Below are 22058 nucleotides of genomic sequence, written 5' to 3'. Positions count from 1 at the left end.
GTCAGATTTTCTCAAGTGTTCATGTTAAAAAAAAACCGGAGCTTTTCCATGTAATTTGGCTACACACTACATACTATTTACCAGTTGTGGAGAAAAACAACCTCATTTCATCTTTGTCCAGTGGTGCCATCTTTCACCTTCATGGTAAAGTAATGCAATGTCAGTTTTACAACCGTGACTAAAAAGGATTGGATCTCATTTGGAAATGATGCTCTTTAAAAAAAAAAAAAAAAAAAAGAAGTTGAGTTGCTTCCCTTTGAATCCTCCTTGTCCGTCCTATTTTATCCAGTCAGAACAGAACTGTAATGACTGAAGAGTGAATGAAAGATTACAAAGAACGTGGATTATTCAGTTATTGTAGAGCAACTGATCTAGGGGTATTTTTCCAGTTCTACACTGATCTTGGTTGACAGCTGCTTCAGCTTTTATGTAAATGTAAATATTTATTTTGTAGCATAATTTTGGTCTTTGTGCAGGCGAATATAAATCCTGCTGATGGTGAAATATCCCAACAGAGAAAAGGAAAACCCCTTATTAAGGTGATCATATTGAAATCTCTGTGTACAACAGCCACCTGCTTGTGAAAATAGGAGCTAATCAGCAAAAACATCAGAGCATGGGAAATTAAAGAACTCTGTCCAGCCGTCACCAAGCTGGAGAGCTGCTCATGTCCACCGTAAGATACTTTGATTGAAACAGAAACAAAAAGACAATGTCTCACTTTCTATTTGAAACGTCCCTCTAGAACATGGATAGTTTTTCATAGACTGGAATAGTATAAAGATGATGGTCCATAACTGTCTGGGAATCTCTTGTTAGCCTGTCCTGCTACAGATGTCCTTTCTCCTGGTGGGCCTGGATTATTGTGCCACGTTGGGCCTGGCATGGCCAGAATCAGAGGTTGGAGATACCCAGGCCACAGCATTACGACACCCCGCCCAGAGTTAGTACATCAAAGCAGATGTCACACACCCTCACTGGCTTATTCAAGTCAAACTTGATGATGGGTATCTCCTTTATAGAGCACTTGTGGCACAACAGGCGCCCACAGTGGCGGCTAGAGTCAAAACAAGAGAGACTTGATTAATCATAGTAAGAAACAAACAAAAAGAACATGATTGAAATTAATTAGTTTTTTATTTTTATTTTATTGATATATACACATATATATATATATATATATATATATACACACACACACATATACATACATACATATATATATGTGTATATATATATACGTATAGCATGTGTGTGTGTGTGTGTGTGTGTGTAAAAAAAAGAAAAGAAAAAAAAAAGTACTAACCAGTGATGTTTCCGTGTTGTAACGCCAAACTTGGCAACACATTCATAGCAGTTGGACCCATCACACCACGGGGGCTCTTTGGACAGCATGTCTTAACAAACCAGTGACAAAATCCAAGTAATTCAGCCAGAGGTCACCATGGGGGGGTCAAATACTTCATCTCAGGTTGTCAGTTTGTATATGATAACTGCCTGATGAATAATCAAGTGAGAAAACGTACCTAGAAGGCGGAAGAGCAACTGTTTGGTTGCAACTTGGTAGTTGAAAATGTTGATGCCCTGATTATTATTGACGCCCAGTCGAGCCCCAGCTCTCACAATGGCACGGCACAGGTTTGCATTTCCTTTCATATAGGCCAGGAGTAGAGCTGCAATAAAACACAGGTCAGTCTTTTCACTACAAGCGTGTATGTGTGTACTGGTAACAACAGAAAGAATTAAGCGTGCTACATTACCCGTGTTCCCTTCATTGTCTGGTTTGTCCAGAGGATATTCAGGCATACACTCCAGGAACAACTCAAAAATGGCAGCGGCGTTCTCTTTACCATAATGGCCCAGGACGTGCATGGGTGACTGACCCCTGAGCAGACATAATGAGACGCAAAGGCAAGGAGACATTTAGGTGTGTAAAACGTTACACGTTACGTTTTGTTTCAATCGTCTTATTTAAAAATGTTCCTCCACTTCATTGGTAATATTGTACATTTTTATGTGTTAATGTTGCTGCTGCAATGCGCTTAAGGTTAGATCTTACACCTGATTTCACCTGCCTGTGAAAGTAACGGAGTGTACCTGAGATTGAAGGCCTCAGCATCAATGTTGGACTCTGTGAGAAGGGCTCTGACATTGTTAAGGCGGCCCTGCATCACAGCCAGGTGCAGAGCTGCAGAGGTAAGAGGGGCGAGAGAGGAATACAGTGTTACTCACAGATTATATGTAGCGCTAGTGGAATGATAATGAATAAGGCAACAACACAAGAGAGTCAAATAACCCCAACTTGGTTTTTAAGATGAACAAAGCAAAATCTGCAGTCAAAAAGTCTGGTTGGGACAGTTTTCTGTTGTGATTGTACTGTAAATACCCCCATCAGGTGTAAGAAAGCTGTGATCTGAGCCACAGATAGTCAAACACCTCCGGGACAGGAGTTCCTATTATTCTGGCCATTGATCCATTTTTTTCCAGTTAAAAATCATTTTACGAAGCTTTTGGAGATTGCAGTGTGCCGACATGAAATAAATGACAATCTTGTCTGTGACACCGTTAGAGAAACATTCTGCACTGCTTATCTATCATAACTAAACATTAGTATTTGGAAAAAACAACTCTGTTTTATGACGACTGAGCTGAATTTAACTGTTTTGTTTATCAAATACTGATTTGATTTATAATGTGACTGACTGGGAATTTGTCAATTTGAGTGCTTTTTACTTAAGAGAAGCATCCCATAATAAAAAAAAAACTAAAAAAAAAAACTGGAGCAGAATATTGAAGAATATAAAGTACCATTATTGCCATTCTCATCCTCAGCAGCAAAGTCGACTCCGTTCTCCAGCAGCACAGAACAAATAGTGGCCAGGTCCTGCTGGGCAGCCAAATGTAGTGCTGTCTGCCTGTGTTTGGTCAGCTCATTTACTTTGGCTCCAGCAAGCAGCTGGAAGCAGAAAAATGCAAAATAAAAAAAACAGTGTCAAATGCACCACTCTTTGAGTAACACTGAAGTTGCCATGAGTTAATACTAATGCAGAAGCAGTCTACAGTAGGTTTGTACCAGGTTGCGGACGATGATCTCTGATCCAGCCTGGACAGCCAGGTGGAGGGGGGTGAGCTTGGCTGCATCCTGAACCCTGGAGTTGACGTTAGCTTGGACACTGATGAGGAACAGGACACTTTCGATGTCTGAATTTTGGACAGCCACGTGGAGAAAATTACGCCCTTTGTTGTCCACCTGCACGGTAACAGATGTTTAAGGTCGAGAGATAAATATTTCACACATTAACGCAGACACAAAGTGGTGCATCTACAGCAGCACTACCTGCTCAGCAGCACCCGGCTCCCTCTTGAGGATAGCCTCTGCTGCCTTATTGTTCTTGTGCGTCATGGCACAGGCGAAGGGCGTCATTCCTTGGCGGTCGCGAATGTTGAGGCGAATGTCTGGATGGGAAATGAGGAGCTGTATAATGACGTTGTGCTGGTTGCTAATGGCAGCGTGGATGGGAGCTCTGCCCTCTGCATCCTGACACAAATGAACACAAACAGCTTTAAACAACAGCACATGTTGAAATGCCATATTTACAACTCACTTTGCCATCAGACAAAAGTTCACCCACTGATGGGACTGACCTGTGCATTAACATTAGCTCCAAACTCTAGAAGGCACTGCACCACCTCCTCCAGTCCCCAGCTGCTTGCCAGGTGGAGGGGCGTTTGTCCGTCTCGGGCTTCTTCGTCTCCTTCCCCATTAGGGCCGGGCTGCCTTGGGCTGTTCACATCACAGCCACTACACACACATAAGACAGACCGCGAGTCAAAATAGTAAGATATATCCATTTCAGCACCTGAAACTTACTAAAAGACAGTCTACTTGTAGTATTTTTGAAACAGCTCAAAAGTGCATTAATTTAAGCAACCATTCAGGATATGGACATTTGTCTAGCAACTGCTACACTATATTTTAAATGTATCATTATTAAATGATCAAAACTCGATTGCAACAATGATGAACAAAATGTTTTTTGCCTTTATAAAACAGAATTACAGTTGAAGTAAACATGAAACCACAGAGAGGAGAATTGTCAGACCTGCGGATGAGGAAGCAGGCAGAGACCTCATTATTCTCATCAACAGCTCTGTGCAGGAGCGTCTGCTGGCAGCCAGAGGGCCCTGTGCTCCAACAAGTCGCATCACAGCCATGGCGGACCTAGATGGGGCAAACAGGAGTCACACAGTCAAAATGCAATGACATTTTATTTTAATCTGTAGAAACATAATACTGCCTGCAACAAGACTTTAGATCAAACTGTTACTGGTGTGGATAAAAGAAACATCAGAGGTTTACAGTATTTTTTGAAGCAAGTCAATTCTGATGGTTTGCATAAGACTGTCAAGAATCTTCGCAAGATGTGTGACATATAAACATCTCTCATGTTTCAGTTAACAGTAACATAAGAATAAATGTATGTATGTATGTTTCCACTTTAGATATTGATAAACTGCTAGCTCAATATAAAAACACTTATAAATGATTCCAGATACATCCGAACCAAAGACAACTGACTGTATATCAATGAGGAACTATGAGGGTACCAACACCTCTTTGCATTCGTCTTACCAGAGTGGACGCAATATCCTCCAAGCTATTGTTAAGAGCCAGCCACAACGGAGGGTCCCCCTTGTCATCCACCACAGACATATCGGCTCCTCTAGTGCAAATGGCATCCACCACCAGTGGCAGCTGGTTACTGATGGCCAATTGTAGTGCTGTTTGCCCCTCCTGGGTCCTGGTGTTGGAGCAAAGATATACAGATAAGATCCAGACAATTAAAGCACTCTAGTAAGAACTTAAAAACTCTCCCATCGAATGTCTAAGCTGCTAAAATGCTTTACAATTGAAGTAAATTCTGAGCATTACCTAACGTTGATGTCTGCCTGATGTTCAAGAAGGAAGAGGGCACTCTTGCTGTCCTGTCTTTGAATGGCCATGTGAAGCAGGGTTTGTCCATTGGACATAGTGTCATTGATAGAAGCCCCTGAGCCCAGCAGCTGAGCTGCTATGGTGTGCATACCTGAGACAGATTGTATTTGTTAAACATCACCTATACCAATTAATATATCACTATTATTTACTTCAAAGACCATTTTGATACATGCAGAAGGATTAGGTGTACTGCTGTGTACCTGTCCAGAGGGCCAAGCCCAGGACTGTCTGGTCCATGGAGTCTTTGAGACTGAAGTCTGGAATGATCTGGAAGTTGTTGGTGGCATGAAGTGCATTGGCTAAAATGGAGTCATTAAGAAAGAAATAGGTGGATTAATTTGAGCACGTTCAGGGACATTAGAGATTACACATAGTGAATAAAAGTAGAAAGAGCTTCACACACCCGTCATGTTTACAGTTTAGCGACAGGCATTCAAATGCATACAAGTTCCAAAACATTTGCTGACCTTTCTGCTCCAGGATGACGGAGACCACATCCGGGTGGTTGTGAGCGATGGCCATGTGGAGGGGGGTCTGCATTGCCACACCGAGGGTGTCCTCAGGCAGAGCCTTCTGGGTCTGCAGGTTGGGGTTGGCTCCTTGCTGCAGCAGCTCACCTGTCAGGCTTGCCAGGCCACTGCGACACGCTGTATGAAGCGGGCTCTCACCCTGAAAGAAGATAAATATATATATTAGGATCATTTACAGTTCATGATTTAAATTAAGTTAATTGATTATTTTTTTTATTAATTATTTCAGTTGTGCTTTATGACTGAAATCCACAGCATGTTACTGATGCACTGGTGCCACACCTGTGATGCATTATATTAAGAAATAAAAGGTGTCTAAAAAAACAGTTAAACTTAATGATACATTTTTAATTTGTTAATTTTTGAACCCATTTGACATTTCTTCCATCCAATAGTAAAATGTAAAAAAAAAATCTGCATTGACAAATGTGATACTGCTGGCCAATGTTCTGATCTGACTGGCCCGCACTTTGAAATGAAGAATTTTAACCTGTTAAAAAGAGATATCATCTGCACACTACTGTCTGAAAGTATGTGTTATATGACCAAATGTTTATACGCACCCATGTGTTAACATGGTTGACCTTTGCCCCGTGAGTGGCAAGGAAAAGTGCAGCTGCCTCATTACCTGCCCGGGCTGCTCTCTGCATGAGGCAGTTTCCTACAAGAATGAAAATGAAGGGATACGAAGACAAAAAGGCGTTTAAGGCACAAGCATGTTTTCATTTACACAGAAATGTAAAGAGAGGTTATTAGACAGCACCTGTAGTAGTGTCAGGTGCATCAGGATTGCTTCCTCTCTGGATGAGCAGGGCTGCGAAGCTATTCTCTTCGAACGAGGTGCCGTTCACTACAGGTGCATCGTCCTCAAACGGGTTGACTGAGGGGTCTGAAGACATGGTGATATACTGCAGGGCCAGCCACAGAGCTGTGCTGCCCTCATGATCCTTGAGCTCCAGGTCGAGCCTAACAAGAAGGACAGATTACACCAGGTTACATTCAGGATTATCTTGAGGGTTAAGTGATGACCACAGTCACATGATCTTAAATATTAGTCCCTTCAAACCGTGGCTTTGTTTAAGAAAAATTTTGAAATTCAAATATTCTAAATTCCTAAGCTGTGACGTATTTTTAAAAATGGCACAGCCCAAAAAACATTTTCAAAAGGAAATAAAATGTAATTGCACATTATCCACTTAAGTCAGTTGGCTAGTTGGAGTAATCTCACGAGTTCAATTAAATGAACACCAAGCACGCTGTGTGCAACTTTCCATGTCCGACACAGACTCACTGTTTGCACCCCAGTAGCTGGTTGAACACTGTCTCATTTCCTGATGCCACAGCTTCATGCAATGGAGTTCTGAAAATGACAAAAGACAAAACTGAAACACCATCATACTTTGCACAATAGGTAACCTCCTTTTCAATAGAATAAAGTTTATAATGCTAGAGTTGTGTGACCTACCTGCCCTTGCTGTTCTGCATATTGGGGTTGGCTCCGGTCTTGAGCAGAGCCTCTGCGATGCGTGTCATGCCACTCATCACCTCCACAGAGTGTTTCTTGGGGCTGAATGAACAGACCAGGTGAAGTGGGGTCTCCACCGCCCCCACTGTGGATGCATTCACCTGAGCCGAGTGGCGAATCAGGAAGATGGAGGCAAATTCATCACCTGGTGGAAGGAAGACAGATTAAGTTCAATGAATAAATAATAACATTTTTCATCTCTTAAATTCTTCATCTTGTGTTTGCAAAGTAACAAAGCCTGTGCAAGAAAAAGCTTTGAAATGGGGTAGAGTAAAATTTGGATCAAGTGACTATCATGGTAGGTATACTTTTAAGAGAACATAAACAGGTGACAAAAAAAATATAGTGACAATGACTCCTCCTCACCTCTTTGGATGGCCTTATGGAGGAGGCTCCAGCCGCTCTGGTCCACCATGTCCACATCGGCTTTGTTGTTAACCAGAGTGGTAGCGATGCTTTCCAATTTACGGGAGAGTGCCAGGTCTAGTGCCAGGTCACCGTTGTTGTCCACCTCATTTAGCTTTCCAGGCAACTGAAAAGAAGAGATAACAACATCGAAAACAAAACATTAAACTTGTTCATGGCAGAATGTATTCTACCGTGCCGGTTACACTCTAACAAGAAAAGAACAACGCGACCCAGATATTTAATCAGTTATATAGTGAAGAACTGACCTGTGAGTCCATCTCAATCAGATACAAAAAGACCACATCTTCTCTCTCAACTTTGATGGCTTTGTGGAGAGGATACTCTGTTTTAGATTTGATCATCTTGTACAGAAGTTGGGCACTCATGGTGCTGAAGTCTTCTTTCCTCAGATCATCCTTTTAAAAAGACGGTCAATGGAAAGCAACAAAGTGTCAGTGTCAAATATCAAAACTGGACCATGAGTGTCAACCTCACAATACTACTAACAGACTAATAAAGTGGAGACATTTTTGCTTGTGTTGAAAGCAGTGATCAATGTTTGATATATATAAAATAAACAAAAACAAGAAAACAAAACACAAACAGAACAAAGGAGGTATCAGAAGCTGGTGACTGTCAACAGCTCCTCTTTACAGTCCAGTCAAGAAGGTAACAATGGGTAAACCTGTTGATCTGCATTTACTGTATTTTAAATTATGATCTGTTAAAAAGATATAAACTTGAGGATATGAGCCCGGAGAGGACCACAAGGTAAGATTAAAGGTGGTTGTTAGACAAACAAACAAAAAAAAAGACATTTTGATTCCTTAGGTAATTATAACAGATTTACATTATCTGAACAACAAACAGTAAAAAGTATGCTGCTACTACAGTTCATCCATCCCACCCACCCACACATGAACATGTACAAACAGGTACTCACCCAGTGACTGGCGATGATCTCCCCGCAGTAGTTCATTAGGGTGGTGGCATTGAGCTCCTCAGCTGTTTGGTAGAAGCGAATGCAATTCCTGACATTCACTGAGGACATTACGCCTTTTTCACACCTAGTGGAGAAGAAAATGTATTTTCAAGCCTTTACGTCACATATGTTGCACTGTAAAACGTTGTGATGCTGCTACTATTAACAACTTAAGTTCAATAGTAGGCTGAAGCCCAAAATGCAGTATACTGCAGATGACCTTTACTGACCTCTCTCTGAGCAGCTGAAGCTGGAAGCGGTTGGCCAACTTCATCAAATCAATAAGAAAGGCGTCGTCCTCACTGAGTTCCAACTCATCTGTGTATGCCCAGCGCAGCATTGCCATAGCAACCTCAGGTTTGCAATCTGAGACCCAATCAAGGTATAAAATGAAGTTATTTACAAAGAGAGATCAATTACTAATCTCACACAAATGACAATACAAATTAGTAAAGCTTTGCCTTTACTTTAAAAAACGTCCTTATTTGTTAACATTTGTTTAGTGGAACTGTTATTCCGCATGCAGCCATTTGCACACATTTATGTGAAAAAAAAAAAAAGGAAAAAAAAAGGCTTGAGGGTCAAAACCTCCCCAGGTCAAAACCTTGTCCTATACTGGACTTTGACAGTCTGCATAATGTTCTCCAAAATAAATATTCTGTCAACATCTATTGACCCACAAGTATGTTGACTGTCAGCGGGCTGGGGGGCTCACCAGTTAGATCCAGTTCAGAGGTGGAGGCCAGGTTGGCCAGACTCCAGACATCACTGCGAGCAGCCAGCACAAACTTATGAGCACTAAGCTGCTCCCCGGTAACTTTCACTTTCAGATCACTGCAAAACAAACACGTTCATACATGAGATACCAAGCACATAATTAAACTAATCTGTGTCTTCAATAATGCAGAAACTAACAAAGAATTGATCATCAGGTTCAAGTCAGAATATGTTGCTGAGAAAACTCAACAGCTCTCCAAACATAACGGTCATAGGCTTCTGTGTTGTTCTATGAAAGCTCATCAGTGTAGTATAGCAGTTCAGGCAGCGTACATCAATACAGACAACAAAGAGCAATAATAACATTTGCAGGACTGTTGCACTGGAAACACTCTCAAGCTAAACTCATCCATTCCAGCCTCGATCCCCACCTGTACTGTTCCTGCTTGTAGAGGTCGGCCACGATGTCCAGCAGACGGCTAATGAAGGTGTCTGTGGTTGCAGGGCTGACGGAGCCCTGCCCTGAGGCCTGGGCAGCGAGCACGGCACAGCGCCTCTCTGTGTCGGCCAGCTTCTGCTGCATCTTCACATACTCCTGCCTGAGCAGGGCCAGGTGCTTCTGCAGCTTGGCCACCTCCTCTGTCCCACATCAAAGTGAAGGTGACAGGCAGAGGACAAAACAAGATGCAAGGATACAGAAAGTAGGTTAGAGACCTATTTCTGAACACAGGTTACAGCTGAATGCTTTGAGGGAACTTTCACATAAAAGTAGAAAGTACAAATTTCCCAACATACAGTAGCTATCAGACCTGCAACGATGAGTCAATTAAGCAATTACATTATCTACCGAAAATTATTTCTATCTTTTTGTGAATTGACTAATAGTTTTTAGTCATTTTGAATTCAAAATACTCAAATTCTCTGATTCCAGCTTCTTAAATGTGAATATTTTCTGGTTCCTTTAGTCCTCCATGATAAACATGTAAATATGTTTAGTTTGTGGGCTGTTGGTTAGGATGAAATGAGACATTTCAGGCTGCACCTTGTACTTTCGGAAACACTGGTCGACATTTTAAAGACTAAACAATTAATCAAGAAAATAATTGACAAAATAATGCTGCAACCCTCGTAGCTATTATTTGGGATTCATGTTATTACAATTTACTTTCCAGGATGTATTTTGCACAAAAACACCACTGCTGTTTGAAACCAGAAGTCACAATAAAACTGGAAAGAAGAATGCCATATAGGCTGTAGCCTTGGGTTGCGCATTCAATAATCCTGATTTGAGAAATGTGACTTAAGCCGTGAAGCGCCATCATAACACTGGCTTATTTGATGTTTAAAGTCTGTTCCCGTGTGGCCTAAACTACACAGAATCTGCAGATGTGGTCCATGTGCAGGGATTACTGAAATTCTCTTAAAAACAGACAACAGCAGAGGACTATAGCTAGGCCACACCTTTCCCTGTTCCTCTACAGATCTTCATGTTACAACACTAATTCATGCCGCAGCCAAGAGTTCAGTGTGACTGAGGCCCATTTCCTTCCTTTAGGCCAGTAAAGTGTTAGAAAAGTGAAGAAAGAATGCTGAGGCGGCACGTTACTTTGGCCCGTCTCGTAAACCGTTACAGGCATGGTTACTGGTCATGAGGAAAGTGAGGGGGTGTTTCTGCAAACCACCTGACCAGCTCAACACAGGAAGAGTGAAATGCTGGAGCAGCAGCTTTAGACCAACTCACCAGCCACTGCTCAAATTCAGAAAACATGCATATCAAAATCATATGAGCAGGCATCGGTGGTGCATCTGGGAAGCAAGTTTTTATGTCAAGCTTTTGAATGTTCATCCGAAGACAAACTTGCGTCCCCTTAAACAAAATTGTGCTCTGAACCAATTTGCATTAAGTGTTCTCAGTTCTGTGAGGACTTGTGAACATGATCCAGTTGCTTGCACTTTGTACAGCCATATAAGCCAAGGCACTACATGTCTGCAACAAAGGTCCTCCTAACCTGTGCCACTGGATAGAGAATACACACACTGCAAGACGACTTTGAAATTAAATATATATATATATATATCTCTTTTTCATTTTAATTTCATTAAGTAATTTAAACCATCTACAAAACCTATTTGTCCAGCTCTGGAGCAATGGACCAGCTCCGTGCACAGCTCTCAACACCACCGACGGGACCGTCTGGTCTCCGGATTCAAGTTGATAAGCAGATTTCCTTTAAGGAGGAACAGCAGTCGATCACTTGTGTCTCGGGCCAAACATAGGTGGTGCCCTTGGCTCTTCTGCCAGGTGGCGCAGAGGATACCTGGCGGGGAGTGACACCTACCCTGTCCCGCCACGTCTCCTGTCCTGTCTTCAACCTCCATTTAACAAATGATGTTTAAAACGTCTTCACACGGACACACGAGCACCGGTTAACTGTTGCTCAACTACGGCTGGATGTCACTTTGATGCGTGACGTTAACATTTGGCTAATAATCAATACCAGCGTTACTTATCAATTCTGTAAGTTAACATGCGGTTTTCTTGACGTAACGAACCAGCTGCCTCCCTAAAACAAACGTGTGGGCTCTCCGCAGTCCAACCCGGCAGCATGTTCTTGCCCGGTTCGGCTAACTCGTAGCTACGAAATCCAGCTAGCACCATGAACGGGCGCTAACGAGACGGACCGCTGCTCACTGGGCGAGACGAGACACACCAGGAGACAAGACCGTGTCCTCAGGCACGGACGGTTCACGAGACAGCGAAGACATTACATGGTTTCGTCGGTCAGTTAAATAAGCACGCTATGCATAAAAGGAAGCGAGTCAAATAGTCCAAAAAAAATAAATAAAAAAAGATCATCCTCATACCTTCCGCCATGTTGCTCAGCGTTAGCTCCGCAGCCTGATGGTGTCTTATCGCGAGATGATGAAGCGGCTCCTGGTCAGTGGTGCTGCGTTCAAGTGACTCACAAAAACACGTTGGTTTATAGTTTATCACATGACCCGAACTATTAACTGACTTGAAACTGAATTATCTGTGGAATTAAGGTGTAAACGTGGTTTCATTCACAATAGGTTCATTATCAGCACGCAGGTGTCTATACTGTAGAGGCTCTGTACATGTTGTGTAAGGCTCAACAGGTAATGACATACCAGGTGATCCAGTTTATAGCCTGCTGAGGGTGGGGTTTTTGTGTTGCTGATGTTGCAAATAAAGTTGACAGAATTGTTTCTAGATTATATTTCTATGTACAAAACTATTTATTTCACTGAAAAACAAAAACTCACTGACTAAGAGGATTCATAAACCCAAATTAAAGAAGGCCATATTTGTTGATCTGCATGATGTAAATAAAGTCTCTAGTTGCATTTGTTTTGTCTGACAGTCCTGTCAGGTCATGGTGGAAACTCTATTTGTACTAGATATATTTTGGAATTCTACATTTTATTTACTAAAGAAAGCAAAAATAATCTAAAACATTTCTAGTTGACAGTGATGTTCTTGTAGAGAGGCAACGCTGTAGGAGAGAAACTGTTCACACACCTAACTATGAAATAGATGTGTAGAGTTTAGCTGCCATAATGTTACATCAACGATGCTGATGTCCTAAATCCATCATAATCTATTCATGTAACTAACAATATTTAAAAGCATGAACTTCTGAGAAAACCTTTCAACCAATTAAATTAACTAAAATATTGTCTTATTAACTGTCTAAATAGTTGCAATATTTGGTTTACATTTTGTTTGAAATACTGGAGAAATAAAAATAAATGTCTGAACAATGATGACCCTTTGTGTGGATGAAAAGCTTCTGTTCTCTGTCACGAGTTCTATGTTGTATCCAAAACTAAACAAAATTAAAAACACAAGTAAATATTGAAAAAAAGTCATGTTTTAGAAGAACTCACTACAGGTGACAGGTTTCATAACATGAAAAATATACATCAGTATTTTGTCTTTGTACATTAGGCAAAACTGCAATAGTTCAGTGAGCAGAATAATCATGAGATTGTGGATGAGGGGAAAAGAGCAACAAAACAAAACAGGCATACATACTGTAATACACAAACACTCAAACATTCGCAAACGAAATCCCAGAAACATTCGGCAAAAAAACAAACCCCCGAAAAGTAAGATAAAGCATGCATAACAATTCCTACCGAGGACAACACAGACGAAGGAAAGAGGCGCTGCTAAAACAAAAGAATATCGGAGAGGACCTCAAATTGTATCAGGATATAAAAAAATGAACATGTGTACACTTCATACTAGGGGAGTTATTGCTACACCAAATTGTTACCCTAATTACACAGACTCCCTGTGTACTGGCTATTAAATCAATTCAGACTATAGGTGGTACACAGTTTCTCCATCTTTTTCCCACATTTTTAACACTTGCTCAATGCAGGGTGAAGTGGCCAAGCATTTTGTTAGGAGGCACTTTTGAAAAAAGATCAACAAAATTTATCATGCACAAAAAAATTAAGGGGTATGTTTCTTTCTTAAGTCAACTGAGCAGGATGGTAAGACTTAGAACTGATGACGAAAAAACAAAATCATTCTGGTACACATGTGATGTCGAGCTCTGAGTGTTAAAGAACCCACGAGAATAGCTGCGTATTCTAATATGGCGGTAGTCCTCAGTCAAGTCATTCATGTCTGGCTTGAATCAGCCGAGCTCTTCGCAGGAGACACTCCTCCCACAGCAATGTGATTCTCTTTCTATGCAAGACCTCCTGTGAAAACAATCTACAGAGAACTAATGCATGCTGGAGTCGAGAGAAGGAAAATGGACAAAAATAAATCTATCCAAACCAGCACTATTCATTTGGTCTAAATGTCTCGATGGATGGAGAGGGAGCGTATATATTATCCGGTTTAGTCTGTGCTATATACATGTCTTTACAATATCTTCCTGAATGTTGAAGCAGTTCATAGAGTTGAAAAATGTTTTATCATCTTCTGGGCTTTTTCTGTTTGTTTGTTTTTTTTGGAGTTGGCACTTGCTTGGCGATTTTCTGTCAGCCTTGGTAGTCACTGTTATGTTCTATTGCAGCCTACGGTAGCCAGTCTGTTCCTGCCAAAATAAAGGAGGACAAGCCTGGCGACAGGGTGGAAGAGTGCAGGAGACAGTGCCATGTTGATTTTCAATTGGAGACCTGTGGGAAAGCACACAACAAACAACCGAAAAACATGTTAGCGAACAGCAAAACCCAGTCAACATGAGAGGCACGCATATTAAATGATAAAAACATCTGCAGTTTATTCACACCTTCTTCCGGGCAGTTTAAATGATACTAACTTTTCGGTGTATCAGGGTGTAATTTGGCCAGTTAAACCATGATACGGACTGCGAGTTCCACCCACTGCGCCAGGCGCAACACAAGTGATTTAGACCGAAGTAGTTTTAATTTCCCGCTCAGCACCCACGTTGCCCATGTGGGAGCGTTGGTCTTCAAATGAAGTGTGGTCAGACACATTGTTGGCACACTGCAATCTGCAGGCAGGAAACAATTGCACGATTGACCAACAAAAATCTGGTCGTAAATCAATAACTCAGTATGTTAATGTTGTTTTAAGGGCACATTATTAAGATAGCAGTATGCATCGATAAAAGTGGGTCCAGAATGCACACACACTCTGCTTGTCACTCACACACACACACACACACACACACACACACACACACACACACACACACACACACACACACACACACACACACACACACACACACACACACACACACACACACACACACACACACACACACACACACACACACACACACACACACACACACACACACACACACACACACACACACACACACACACACTCTGCTTGTTACACACACACTCTGCTTGTTTCACACACACTGTGCTTATTACACACACACTCTGCTTGTTACACACACACTCTGCTTGTTACACACACACAGGGATATACAGCAGCACACTAACATGTGACATTAAAAATAAAAAGAATACAATGTGAATGTTATTATTGTGTACATTAATCTGAGCGTGAGCAGATCTGTTTTCTCAGACAAGTGTTCTTTCCTGCTATTTGTCAAATCCACTTTTATAATAGCAATCCACCAAGGTCCCTGGATTTCAAAGGGGACGGGAGATGACACTCTGATTGGTTTATATAATGTTACACCCAAAACACACCTATGATTAATTAAGAAACTAAATACATCCACTTTGAGATATGCCCCTCACTACACTCAGACTACCGCCATTAAACTGTGGTGACTGTGACCCAGATCGTAGAGCGAGTTTCCCACGAACCACAAGGTTGGCAGTTTGATTCCTCTGTCCTCCTGTCCACATGCTGACGTCTCCTTGGGCAAGACACTGAACCCCAATTTGCTCCTAAAAGTGATTCTGACTCCGATCCTGATTGCAGGTGAGCACCTTGCATGCTGTGTGAATGTGTGGGTTGATGGGAGGCAAACTAAAGTGCTCTGCCGTTTACGAAACATAGACAGATCAGAGTATTGTAACACGACCTGCAACATGCCTCCAAAACGCAGCAAAGGCTCTCACACTGAGCTGGAAAGAAACGGGAGCTCATAAATTAGGTAAACAACATAAATACAATATTTTCGAGTAAATGAGAGATCAAAGTTACACCACAGTTTGGCTGAAAGCAGCGACTTTTCGAATTAAAAGCCCTCCAGTTTCACGCAGGCTCCTGCCGTATACTCAGTATTGACCTAGAATTTAGTTTCTTTCAGGATTTTCCTGGTTAAAATCTTTTAGGACGCTTTATTTGACACACAACATTGCATGCACTGCTGTAGGCATTTAAGCATCATCTGTATAATTGTAGATACATAAAATATCCTCAACAATAATCACACAGTTGAAGCAACTCATCTCTAAAACATTACAAACTGTATAATAAAGGGAGCATGTATTTTACTACTGGCCTACTACAAAGCACTAGTTTTAGCTCAGTGTACATAATAAAAAGAAAAGTGAAAATAGTTTAGGCATATTTCCACTTAAATTTTCCAGGCCCAACAGGCAGCCATTTCTAAACAGCTGAGCTTAGTTGTGATGGGTGAAGAAAAGGTTTTTAAAGGATGAAAGTCAAAAATACTTGCCCTGAAAACATGAAGCTATATCCTTGCTAGACATCACTCAAACGCAGTCTCTTGGCTTTTTCGTACACAACGGGCAACTTTCCTTTTGAAGGCGCCGTGTCTGTCCTCCCTCCACTCTTTCTGCAAAGAGCAAACAAGATAAGGACAATTCAGTTGCTTCATCATTATTGCATTTAGCGTATCACTCAGTCATTTAGTTTTATTCAGGCAAAATTATAGTGGTTTATTATGATGCGTCTGTCATACATTTCCTATTTATTGCCATTTAAAACAAACCACCACATTTTGGGATTTCACAGAAACTTATGGTTTAAAAAGGAATAACCATTTATGCATCATGTTGTTCTGAATGTAAAAGGACATTCAAACTGAATTTCTCATCAACTTTTTTAACAAGCAAACTTACTGCTGCATCCACATTGGCTGGTGAGTCACCATTTGGGTCTGCCAGCATAGAGATAACACTAATCATGATGGTTTCCACTGTGTGGATAGGCAGCCAGCGCTCCTCTGGTTTCTCATAGCCATACTTGTCCTCCCCAGGCTCGTGCAAAATAGAAATACATACGTCTCCGTTCTTGTCAACTGGAAAAAAGAAGAAATAACAAAACATCAAAAATTATGTAAGAAGTAGAAAATGCTTCAGCAACCTGTGGCAAAATAGATGCTAATTCTTGCTCATAATACTCATTGATATGACATTTAACCATTCAGCAACAGATTAATGACATGCCTCCACTTTGAGTCAATATTTGCCAAAGGCTCCTTTAGTTGCAGTTGCAGCCTTGAGTCTGCAGCATGTGAGAACATCTATCAGCATTTTTTTTAATGTATTAGTATTTTATGAATTAAAAATATTTGATAGTGTAACAGAAAATATTATACAATTTATGGCACAAATTCAGATAATTCAGGCAGATAAACAACATGGAAAAAAACCTCACAGGTCGCACTACCTTTTTCACAACCTGGTTACACCGTATAAATAAATTATTCAGAAAAAATGGCAAAAAGAATTTGATAGTTAATATAATACTGTAACGCATAACCTGAAACGCAACAGTCTGTTATAAGGGATAGTGACCAAAATTTGACCCTGTTCTACTCGTTACCAGAAAATGATTCAACTCCTTTTCTGCTTGAAGGTGCAAAATACTGGGAAGGAACATTCAAATAGAACAATTTAGCACCTGCAACAATATTTACTGGAAGTAGAAATAAGAGAAGTGATTGTTGTGTATTTTAGTACGACTGAAGATGTTAATCAGATGTGAACATCTGGAGAGATGGCTGCTCTTATTGTGGTGAGAAGACGCAGGAAACTAAAGATAAAAACGTGTTTTACACCCGTGGGATATTGTTTTGAGATGACAAATTTATAAACTATTCAGACATATCGTTTGTCCAGAGATGACATTTCTGAGTTATTGAATGAACTGAATGATGATTGACAGCCAACAACAAGGAGGAGCCACGAAATACCAGCAACGTCAAAACTTCTTACGACTCAGCATTTTCCTGCCTCTGGGTCGTTCCAGCGTATCTCTGCTTGGACGTCCCACCAGTCCCGTTATTCAGGTGAGCTGTCAGAGGTCCTGAATGAGTCCCGCAGAATTCACAGGTTCCCTCATCAGGTTCACGAGCACTCGCGAGACACTGAATGAAAAGTCACCTGCTCATCACAGAAAGATCTGGACCTGCTGATCGGTGTTTGTTGGAGGATCTCATCCACCGTCGCTCCACTTTTATTTGCCGACATTTTATTATGAAGCCATTTTTTGGCCTTTTTGTTTTTCCCACAGTTTTGACTTTCTTGCTAATAATCTCCTATTTTTTTGTTCTTGTTATATTTATATTTCTTAATTTTAATGGGATCAGATTTCCTTTTGCGGTCGCTCTGTTTTCCATTGCTGGAATCACTTTAACACACACAAACCCCTCATTTAAAGCGATTTACACCTAATTTCAATGATGCAATTACTCTTAAATCACCCGCAAAACGGGTGCAAAATAAAATTGAAAACTTTCAGAAGAAACATGCAATTTAGTACCCTTTATTTGAGATCTTAGTAAATCAGGCCCTTACAGAGAAATGTAAGCTCCATATCCTCAAATTCAAATTCTTGCTAGAAAAAAAGTAAATTTCATTCACAGGTATGATAAACGTACCATTAGGGTGCCAGATATCTGTAATAAATTTCATTTTAGGTGGCCTGAGAGGGTAGTCTTTGGGAAATGTCAGATGAGCTTTAAACACACCGCCTTCACTGTGAACAGAGAAAAAAACAATATAATTAGTTAACATGGTACAAGTTCAAAACATCACGAGCAATAGAGTTGTTCAGATCACAACATAGCAACACATCGCTCCGACTGCATCCCATATATAAGACAGTGAGACTTACTAGAGAGTATCAGGAGGCCCAATGATCAGGACTTCCCATCTGTAGAGATCATTGTCCTCGATCAGACCTGCTGAGAATCCCTCCACTGGGTTTTTGTTCAGCTCTAGAAATAAAAACAAATACCAAAGTCAAACCACCAAGGCTCATATCACAGTACCTGCGCTGTGAAAACTGGACTCATGTTGTGCTTTTCTGAGGACTGCTGCAGAGACAACATAACCCTCGTCTCAGGAGGCCTCGCTTGGGGGTAAAGTAGAAAGGAGCATATTGTTGAAACCTCATAGGTCACTCACTGTGTCTCTACTACTTTGTAACTCCTTCCTTTACACTTTCATTATGCATTTTTAATTACACAATAATTACATAATCAAACACACAAACAACTCAGATAGGTGGTTATAGAAGAGTGTTTTGGTGTAGAGAAATAAGAGTTTGGCTCAAAATCTCTCAACTAATTCTATTAAGATAAGAAATGTCTTTTCTGAATTCAAAAAGCTCCAGGGATTTTGTTTCTAACCAAACACATGTGCCCAACCTTTCTCCCATTTTCTGCAGTTTAAAAGACATCTTTGTTACCACTCCTCTGACAAATTTGATTAAATTTTCATCAAATCAGGCATGTGACATATTTAGATGACCACCCAAAAGTTGTTAAATTTTTTGATGCACTCTAACATATTGCCAAAATGTTTTTAGACATTGCCAATTGATCCAGAGTTTCAACTGTACTCAAAACACATCCAACGATACTGCAACGATCTGGAGGGATTTCACCGAAAGATGGCACTTCAGCAACACTTCAGCCCATAACTCAGTGGTCCCGAGTCCGCATAATAACACATTAACTGGATCTAGAAATTCTCCAAGACCTGCTGAGATGCCAATAACCTCTTTGGATTAAATTGAGATTATAAACTTAAAGCATTCTATTGTTTACTGGCCAGAGTTACAACACAGCTAACGATACAGATTTGCATTATTTCTCAAGTAGTACTCTTCACCTGAATATTCAATCAGAGGCACATTTCTAAATCGCTGCAAAGTGAAGTCTGAGGCTTGGTTGTAGTTGACGGCTTACAAGCATCGCTGCCCTTTGAAAAGCTTTCTTTGGGTTTCAATGGCATTCATATAAAATTAAAGATTCCATCCAAATGTCTGCAGCATGTAGACACGTAACCTATATGTCAGTGACATGATGCCAATTTCATTTTCAGTTGCTTCTGCATCAGATGAAACTAGCTGTGACATAACGTTACCTCGATCACTCTTCAGCTATATCTCACTCCACAATGAGCCATGTCCAGGTCCATGTCCATGTCCATGTCCAGGTCCATGTCCCACCGCTTTGGAGAACATGAAGATCTGAGCAACTACAAACGACCAAACTGTTCCTGACAGTTTATATATGGAATTTTCCATCTTGCCCAAAACCTCAAATCTAACATTAGTGATTAAAAACCATAAATAAATCCCAAAACACCACACAGTGTGTTGGAGTCCGCTGCGTGTGTAAAGTGTCCGATATGAGCAGCTGACTGAGACAACAGCGAGCTGACGTTAGCTCGTTAGCTTTAGCGTGTGGAAGCTAACAACAGATGAGAGAGTCCACACGAACAGTTCGGTGAAGGTTCGCGGGGAGGACGGGTCGGCCAAGGAACCGGTACTCACACCAATGCGTGCGAAATGTAACCAGCACGGTGTTAAACACGCAGCTGGTGAACGCAAATGACCCGAGCGGCACTTGTTCTGGAGGTCCGAACATGTAAACACACCGAGACGGGGCAGCTCCGAGCTAACCACCGGCTCGGTGCTGCTAGCCGGCAGCGGGTCGGAACCGAGACACCGAGACACCGACGACGTGTTTATCAAGCGAGAAATGTGATCGTCGACTTCCCCTGCCACCACCACCACCACCACCACCATCATCCCCCCCACCCCCTCCACGCGGTTTATGTGTCGCGGGACGTGGACGGATCAAAAGAACAGTTTACAGCAGCTCCGTCGGTTCAATCACAGCAAACGGTCCCGGTGAGGGACATGTTGGACCCGGTGAGGGACATGTTGGACCCGGTGAGGGACATGTTGGACCTCAGCGAGGCTTCGTTACCTGCGAGCTGTCTCCTGAGCAGCAGCGCTGACTGAGGCTCCGTCATCCTTCAGCAGATGTAACGCGGTTGTGTTCAATGTTAATATTTGGAGGTAACAGCGTTAATTCAACGTCCACTGAACAGTGATCCTCTCTTCTAGTTCCCGTTTAGCATTCTCGTCATTATTCTTCTTCTTCTCCTTCTTCTGCTGCTGCTGCTGCTTCTTCGTTGAATCTTGACAGCAGCCGGCGCTTTCATTTACGCATGACTGCCATCGTGCGGACAGTCATTCGATTTCAGTCTAAAATAAAATACAATACAATACAATACAATACAATACAATACAATACAATAAAATACAATAAAATAAAATAAAATAAAATAAAATAAAAAAATAAAAAAAATAAAATAAAAAAATTCAACCCAGTCAACGAAACAACCTAGGTTAGGTTAGGTTAGGTAGTTACTTTATTAATCCCCGAGGGGGAATTTTTTTCGCTACAGCAGCATACAGAAGCAATGAGATAATAATAGAAATAATAGAATACAATAATAGAATAGAATAATAGAAAAACACTTCTTACTTCTAACTTCTCCTAACTAACTTCTTTCGTCCAGCATATATTAGTCCTGTAACCAAATTCTCAGCACAGTTCACTGAAATCAGTCACCTTCATGAAATACATAAATAGATATATTAACATCAAAATATAGTGCTGGACTGTTGCAGCAGGCTGTATGCAAGATTACTCAAAGACTGGATGCCAGTTTGTTATTGTCATTGAGCTATAGCTCTGAAATCAATTGCTGTCTACTGTAGGCCTACTTTTCTCACATTAGAATATGTAATAATTTTAATTTAAGTTTAAATCGTTTCCTAAATTGATTGTAATAGTTCATGGCACTTCTTGTGGCTAACCACGGTAAGTCAATTCTGATGAATATAGTGATGTGCCGGTGACTTTACCAGTTTCGACACTTGTGCCTTCTGTTCTCACAACTGTCGGTTATAATTAAGACTTTCTGGGATGGAAAATGTCCATGTTTTGAATGCTGAAGGCTGGACAATTGAGCATAACTACACACATTTGTCTAGTGTTGTGTGGACATTGAATTGATTGGTTCTCAGGTGTATGCATCAGATGGTTGTAAGATAAAGGTAAATAAAGTGTAATAAAGTGAAGGTATAGTAATTGCTGTCAAATCTCATCTCCCTTGGGATGAGACTCACTCTGAAAAGCTATACATGAGAACTGAAGCCCCCTATTGAGCAGGTTTAATACTGTA

At 41.1% G+C, this 22058-nt stretch overlaps 2 protein-coding genes across 6 annotated transcripts; both read right to left on the bottom strand.

Annotated features, from left to right (window-relative positions):
• Positions 1-221: 221 nt before the first annotated feature.
• On the bottom strand, positions 222-12064 carry ankfy1 (ankyrin repeat and FYVE domain containing 1). Of its 5 annotated transcripts, none has more exons than XM_069700725.1 (25): positions 12027-12064; positions 9593-9800; positions 9160-9278; positions 8675-8810; positions 8406-8529; positions 7729-7878; positions 7421-7586; positions 6995-7199; positions 6821-6889; positions 6293-6495; positions 6093-6190; positions 5467-5668; positions 5200-5298; positions 4934-5087; positions 4634-4802; positions 4104-4222; positions 3646-3802; positions 3338-3538; positions 3074-3250; positions 2809-2956; positions 2098-2188; positions 1761-1885; positions 1527-1673; positions 1307-1397; positions 222-1057 (listed from the first exon to the last, which is right to left on the bottom strand). In XM_069700725.1, the coding sequence occupies exons 1-25, from the start codon at positions 12034-12036 to the stop codon at positions 925-927; spliced, it is 3501 nt and encodes a 1166-aa protein (XP_069556826.1). In that variant the 5' UTR covers positions 12037-12064; the 3' UTR covers positions 222-924. The 5 variants fall into 5 exon arrangements, with proteins under 5 accessions (XP_069556826.1, XP_069556823.1, XP_069556822.1 ...); XM_069700722.1 differs by lacking the exon at positions 12027-12064 and adding an exon at positions 11501-11883; XM_069700721.1 differs by having other exon boundaries at positions 1527-1885.
• Positions 12065-13036: 972 nt separating this feature from the next.
• Positions 13037-20978, bottom strand: ube2g1a (ubiquitin-conjugating enzyme E2G 1a (UBC7 homolog, yeast)). Its single transcript, XM_069700718.1, has 6 exons — positions 20792-20978; positions 18685-18787; positions 18449-18546; positions 16686-16864; positions 16280-16399; positions 13037-14321 (listed from the first exon to the last, which is right to left on the bottom strand). Exons 1-5 carry the CDS (start codon positions 20835-20837, stop codon positions 16313-16315), a joined length of 513 nt encoding a protein of 170 aa, XP_069556819.1. The 5' UTR covers positions 20838-20978; the 3' UTR covers positions 13037-14321; positions 16280-16312.
• Between the last annotated feature and the right edge of the window lie 1080 nt (positions 20979-22058).

Source organism: Brachyistius frenatus, unplaced genomic scaffold (assembly GCF_029030835.1).
Source record: "Brachyistius frenatus isolate BFR_SWC_R1_liver_20210118 unplaced genomic scaffold, ASM2903083v1 Contig_34, whole genome shotgun sequence".
NCBI classification, from domain to species: Eukaryota; Metazoa; Chordata; class Actinopteri; family Embiotocidae; genus Brachyistius; species Brachyistius frenatus.
The sequence above is the reverse complement of the archived record's forward strand: the minus strand, read 5'-3'. Positions and strand labels throughout refer to the sequence as shown.